Here is a 6922-nt window from a genome sequence, read left to right as displayed (position 1 = left end):
GGGTGGGGGGGGTGTACTTTAACTTTCCAGCTTGGCCGCCGGCTCAGTTTATCTAAGCCGGGTTTCTGTCATATGCTTCATCTCCTGTGTCTTCCCATGACACAGCAAAGTAAACAGACAGCTGAGTGTTGAATGGTAGCAGGCGGAGACACTAAAGGACGACCCCGAAAACCTGCACAACAAAGACATCCGTCTCCGCCGAGCGACGGAGACGCAGCGAAGAGCGGCAGCAGCTCCAGTTCGGCTGGTTCAGGTGCAGGTGTGTGTGTTTTCTAACACGCGTGCATCAGGTATCTGCACGCTGTTTGTTCACACACAGAGCAGTATGCACAGGGATATGGACATCTGTGTGCATTTGGTATTAACTCCAAGTTAAACACGGGCCAAACCCATGTACTCAGGGTTAAGTAAAGACTTTACAGCGTGTTTACACAGAAACATCTTGTAATAGATGCGGCCGCCGCTGAGCGCACCTCGGTCAGCGTGAGGCTCCGACGCCAGGAGGAGCTGGGCCGTAATGAAGTATTTTTATTATCTTTTAGAAACTTATAACTTTTACTCCACTTCACTTAAAAGACAAATATTGTTCTTTTATTGTATCTTGTATCTTTGAACACTGAACGTCACTTTTCCAGCTTTTATGGCGACAAAAATGATGTTGAAAAATTAATTATAAACATATATCAATGCGTTAATATGTGTAATTACATATCTGTAAATCAAAGTTAATAAATAAAATTAAGAAAAAAGGGGTTCAGTCTTATATTTATATATAGATTTTTTTTTTTGTTTGGTCACGTGGGACAAAACATTTGGAAAAAGACCAAGAATAATAAATCTGCAGGAGAACAGGGAACCTTTTGTGGATTATATTGGAACTTGTGTTAATTATTTCTTTTCAAAGATCCTGTATTTATTTGCACGTCCTCGTGTGAACCTCTCCACTACATTTCTATGAAGCACTCTTACTTTGAAGCTTTTAGTCAACGGAATTAGTTTTCTTTTATTTTGAAAATGTGAACGGCCATAACCATTTAACTCCAGGTAAACGCCCCGATTGATCGGCCGCCAATCATCATCAACCTATTTTCATTTAAAGTTCTGTGAGCGTGTGGACGTCTTACCATGGTGAGCGTCATGCGGTCAATCTCATGTTTGTCTTTGGTCTTGTGCTGTCTGAAGGGACTGTGCCTGAACAGGAGAGAGAAGAGAGAGAGAGATACTGACACTCTGATTATAGATTATTGGAGAGAGAGAGAGAGGGAGGGAGGGAGGGAGGGAGAGGGGGTGAGGTAAGGTGAATGAGAAGGAGGGCAGGAAACATCCAGAATGAATCACACACTCGCTCGCTGCCAATCACACCTTTCAAAACTCCACCTCCTGGGTGAAAAGTGAAGCTGTGCGCTCATAAATGTTACAACACTCGAAAATGAACGAATGGTAATTTGAAGTGACCCAGATCTTACTGGGTCTAATGAGCCACCTGCAGGTTCCAGTGCCGACTGAGCTTTGAGGATTTTTCAGAGAGAAAAACTGGGAATTTGAATGTATTTTTGGACACTATGGTCAGAGAGCGACTTGGCTTCACTCCTCACGCTGTTCATCTCAGCTGCGGAAAGCGTGTGTGTTTTCTGCTACAGCTGCTTGACAATGAATCAGGGATTTTGAAAGTTTGACGGAAGTATAATGTTGCCATGGAGACAGTTAGCTAGCTGTGTTTTCTTTTTAGCCTATCTTTGTTTAAATTTTATTATCACCATTAAAGATGTGCTGAATTAGCTTTTAGCACTTCCTGTTTGCAGTGTTTCCATGGATGTATAGCAGCAGATTTCAGGTAAAAAACACTCAGAGAAACCAAATCCTGCAAAGGTTTGGATGGTGGGTCCAGGTGGGCGGGGCTTGGTGACTGCTTTGTTGTGACATCACAAAGTCACAGAAGTCCTGACGGCTGGTTTTAAGGCTCAGTTTCTGAATACAGACACAAATCCGTCCACATGATTACAACTGACTTAGAACAAATATAACTCATTGTTTGTGTTGCATATTAATATCAACATGTGAGGCATCTTAATCTGTCCTAATGATCATCAGCTAGTGATTAAATTCATACCCTCCTCTTCACAGCACTGCGTCCACTGGTAGCACTTCAATTATCAACGTGTTTCAGATTTTCATAAAGTCGGAGGAGGTTCAGTTTCACGAGGCAGTTTGGGACCAAATTGTTCCTCTGGATCCTGAGAGACGATCGCAGCTAAATTGGAAATTTCTAAGGGAGCTGAAGAATTTACAACGGAGAGATTTTCTTCACAGACAAACACGTTTCTGATCCGGAACAAAGGCGGGCAGGCGGCCCTCCTCCAGCGAGCTGCTGCTTCAGAGACCCACTTATCAGGCAAACATATTTATCAGAGAGAGCAGCATCTCCATCCGAGATACAAAGAGCAGCGTACTCCACTTAGTGTAAGTGATCAAATGGCAACTGGCAGCTTTAATGAGAGACTAGCAGCTTCCAAACTACATCTTCAATGAGTGTAATTCTTCAGCCGGAGCCTTAATGACTTCAAGAGCGAAGACCGGAGGGACGTTAATCAGTAAATCAAAGTCTGAACTTCGTGGCTGCAGTCAGAGAACTTATTCCAGGATACATCTGAATCCACACAGAGGAGCAAGAGGCCTGGATGTAAACACGGTGGTCAGGCCGACCGCTTTCATCTGGAGTGTTGTGGATAAAGGTTTATTTGACTCTAAAGCTGCAGTGAAGCTGATGGAGGAGCGCTGACCTCACATGACTGTAACTCCAGTCACCAGACCTCAACTCTGGGAACACTTGGAAGAAAAACACACAGTAAAGAGCACAACACACTGTATGGGCTCATGTACAGGAAGCTGGGTGAAATCTTCAGTCACACAAGTGATAAAAACATATTTTGCAATATTTTTTTTCTAGGAATTTGATCGAGAATCAATCTGTAGATAAAATAAGCCGATTGGAAAAGTGAAAACTCAGATATTATGATGTTTTTGAACAAATACCATCGTATCATTAAACAGGACATTATGCAGGGATCGTTATCGGTGCTTTAAGAAACACGTCCTAAAAAAATGATTCATTTTACTGAGGCAGAAAACTCACTACGGTCTTAAAGGAACAGTTCCATATTTATTTATCTCTTCCACATTGATCCTGCTGTTATCTGCCTCATACCTCCAATACCCTGTGGGGGCAAATAAAGCTTATTGAATTGAATTTGCGAAAAAGTTCATGTTATTATTATTAATATTGTATATCAACACTGGATTAAACCACTGTGTGTGTGATATGAAAGGATTCGATCTTAATGACGATCTCAGCTCTACTGAGCGTTTTAGCTTTTTTCCGCTCATTGTTTTGGATTACACATCCAGCTGTTTTCTGAGAAACATCTGTAAAAAAAAAAAAAAAAAAAAAAAAAAAAACAACAACTGTCCACTTCCTGTTCGGCAGCAAACAGCTGACAGACTCAGTCAGAGAGCAGCTGGTGAACACAGTGGAGCAAACACTGAGCTAAAGGAGAGGGAACGCTGGACTTCCTGGAGCGCTGCAGCTTCAAGAACAGAAGTGGAGTCAGGATGTGGCTACTTTAGCTTAGCATAAAGACTGGAAGCAGGGGGAAACTGCTAGCCTCTCTCTCCCTCAGAGAGAAAGCAAATATGCTGTTGACAGAATAAAGATATTGATCATTTCCTGATTCATTGTCCAGCTCTGACTGAGTGTGAGCTCAATTATTCAACGTCGTTTGCAACAGAATTCATGTCACTAACTATTTGTTTTGCTCTTGAACGGTTTCACAGAGGATTCGAGTGTTGAAACGTGCGGCCAACCTTTCAACAAAGACCAACACACTCCTCTTTAAAGTGTTCAAACACACTGATCCAAACATCAATGGAAAGACACGCCGCACACACACACACACACACACACACACACACACACACCTCTCTCTTTTTCTGCTCGCTCAGACCTGGCAACCCTCACACACACATACACACACACATCCCCCTTTTACCTGATTTCTGACCTACTGGGCCTAGACCTCTGGCATTTACACACTCCAGATCAAACAAACAAACAAACAAACACACACACACACACACACACACACACACACACACACACACACACACACACAGAGGCACACAAACAAGATCAAACACACACCAAACAGACGGCGAGAGGTGTGAAGAAGCAGATTCAAAGCTTTACTCAGAGAGGCTGAAGAGGTTTGAAAGCAGACAGGAAGTCAGGACGTGGTGGGGGTAAAGAACACGGAATAAGAGGAAGAAGAAGAAGAGAGAGGAGATAAGAGGAGAGCCGTGTTGAGTGTTTACCCTCGGAGGAGTTTGAAGAGCATGCAGCCTAAGGAGAACCAGTCGGCGCTGCTGTCGTACGCCGTCCCCTTCTGCAGAACCTCTGGAGCCATGTAACCATGAGTACCGCTGCAGCAAAACACACCACAGCTTCACGTCAAACACACACTCATTACTTTTTTACAGCCAAGAGAGCACAATCACACACTGCAGTGCCATTAGACCGGGATTCATATTACAGGAGGAGGCTGGTGATAAAATATTTCCCCTGGCAGAAGAACTTGTTGTTTTAGCTACTGGGAAATTACAGAAGCTGCTTCTGTGACACTCAGTGATTAGCTGCAGGAAACCACGTGACCTCCGCCACCGACGGGCTCATGATCATTTGTATTTGTACAGTATTTGCTGTTAATTATCAGTAATTATCAGTTTAGATTAGAGCTGGGCTTTGATGCGAGTAACAGAGGTTATAAAACACAACACACAGACTGAGTTTATCTGTGTGTCGGCTGCTGGTGTTTTTTAGCTGGAGCTAATCAACATTAATATTAATGAGGCTAATGCTAGCATAATTAAAAGGTATAATCTGTAACTTTTCCACATTAAAAGGTCTAAAAACAACCAGAGAAATCTGGGATTTTAATCTCGGTAACGTTTCATTGGTCGCCTGTCAATGACATCATCTCCTCTATTATCACTAAGAAGCTCAAAATGGACTTTTATTCAGATTGAAGTCACATTTTTCAGCTCTTTGTTTGAAGCAGATGAAGGATTTTAGTCGTCGGACGTTATCAGAGAAACAAGCTGAGGAAACGTCAGACAGCTCAACTTCGGGGGAATCCTGTGTCTGCTGAACTGTGTTGGCGAAATAAAGATTTTAATAGTGAAACTGTTTTCTTCAGAGTCTCTACTGGTTTTAATCCTGGTGTGTTTGTTGTGCAGAGGACGAGACGTCTGTGGATCATTCAGCTGCTGGTGAAAAACCTCCTGAGCGATTTACGAGAAGAAGAAGAGAAGGCAACATCTCCCAAACAGTCTTTCATTGTTTTGATGGAGACAGGCAGAAGTTACAGACTCACTACCTGATGATCAGCTGATCTGAAATGTTGATTATTGACTGATACAGAAACTTTTACATCTGCTTTTTTCTCTCTTTCCTTTGTTGTATGAGTCGACTGATAAATGATGAGTCATCTACACACAGCTGATGAAACACATCATGTGGACTTATTCATTATTATGTAATTATTGTGACTGATCATAAACTCACATGGAAACATGCTATTGATTATATTAAAGAAAAAATATCCACATCAGCAGCAATTCTGTAGAAATATAATACTAAGTTAATCCAAAGTGGGGGGGTCGACCTTTAAAATAAAAGATTAATTCAATAATCTTCCTACAAAAACGAGCCAATATGTCATGATCATATAAATCCATTGTTTCCAATCGTCATGCGGTGAAAATAAATGATTTAGTTTAAATAACGTTTAGAGTTAAATCTCTCCAGAGCGTGAACCAGAGTTTATTTCAGAACAGGAGAGTAAATATGATCCGAGAGCTGTTTGTCAGTTTAATGGACAAAAACATTACAAATAAAAGGAGATGTGCTTTTTATTGTTGGTGTTAAATTAAAGAATAATATAAAATATAAATCTGAAAATGTGTAATTTGCTAAAACAATTATTTGTATAAAGCGTGTTTTTTTTTTAGGTTACATATGTGAATGATTTCCTTTTCTAAAACGATAGAACAATGCTCATATGTTGTTGTTTTTATGTGGAATTTCCTTTTGGTTTTCAGAATAATGGTTTATAGAGACATTTCTTAGGGTTACAAATGTGGATGATTTTGTTTTTGGTGAGCAGCTTAATGATAAAAACGCAGAGAGGCATATTTAAAAAAACCCAGTGACGGGCGTTAACACAGGTGGGTGCACTCACACGCTGGCGTGGGGTTTCTTCTTGGAGAAGTCGCAGGCCAGGCCGAGGTCGGAGATACGAACATGACCGTGTTCATCCAACAGGATATTAGCTGGCTGCAGAGAGAGAGAGGGAGGGAGAGAGAGAGAGACAGAGAGAGAGAGAGAGGGAGGGAGAGAGAGAGAGAGAGACAGAGAGAGAGACAGAGAGAGACAGACACAGAGAGAGAGACAGAGAGAGAGAGACAGACAGAGAGAGACAGAGAGATGAGAGACAGAGAGAGAGAGAAGGAGAGAGAGAGAGAGAGAGAGAGACAGAGAGAGAGGGACAGAGAGAGAGAGACAGAGACAGACAGAGAGAGAGACAGAGAGAGAGAGAGACAGAGAGAGAGAGAGAGAGAGAGAGAGAGAGAGAGACAGAGAGAGAGAGAGAGAGAGAGAGAGAGAGAGAGAGAGAGAGAGTGAGATACTGACGGACAGATAAGATCATAAGTATTGGAAACAATATTGGAGACCTCGCTAATTCACAACTTAACTTACAATTTCCGCTCACCAGGAGAAAATTCAGTGTGGATAGAGGCAATAAACGAAAGCCTCCTGTCCTGGTTATCCTCCAGTGTTTGGCAAAACCGTGACTCACTCTCACCCCCC

General features: G+C 42.0%; 1 protein-coding gene across 2 annotated transcripts in view; it reads right to left on the bottom strand.

The window, feature by feature from the left end:
* Window positions 1-6922, bottom strand: part of grk3 (G protein-coupled receptor kinase 3) — a 56327-nt gene that overhangs the window by 10536 nt on the left and 38869 nt on the right. For both annotated transcript variants that reach the window (XM_023419416.2, XM_023419418.2), the window contains exons 12-14: window positions 6294-6388; window positions 4369-4476; window positions 1125-1191 (exon numbers count right to left, since the gene is read on the bottom strand). In XM_023419416.2, coding sequence (XP_023275184.1) covers window positions 1125-1191; window positions 4369-4476; window positions 6294-6388 — 270 coding nt within the window. The remainder of the gene's footprint in view (window positions 1-1124; window positions 1192-4368; window positions 4477-6293; window positions 6389-6922) is intronic.

Source organism: Seriola lalandi, unplaced genomic scaffold (genome assembly GCF_002814215.2).
Source record: "Seriola lalandi dorsalis isolate HSWRI2012SDOR001 ecotype SW California unplaced genomic scaffold, Sedor1 jcf7180002054602, whole genome shotgun sequence".
Lineage (NCBI taxonomy): Eukaryota > Metazoa > Chordata > Actinopteri > Carangiformes > Carangidae > Seriola > Seriola lalandi.
Note: the sequence above shows the minus strand (reverse complement) of the source record. Positions and strands in the feature narration are given on the sequence as shown.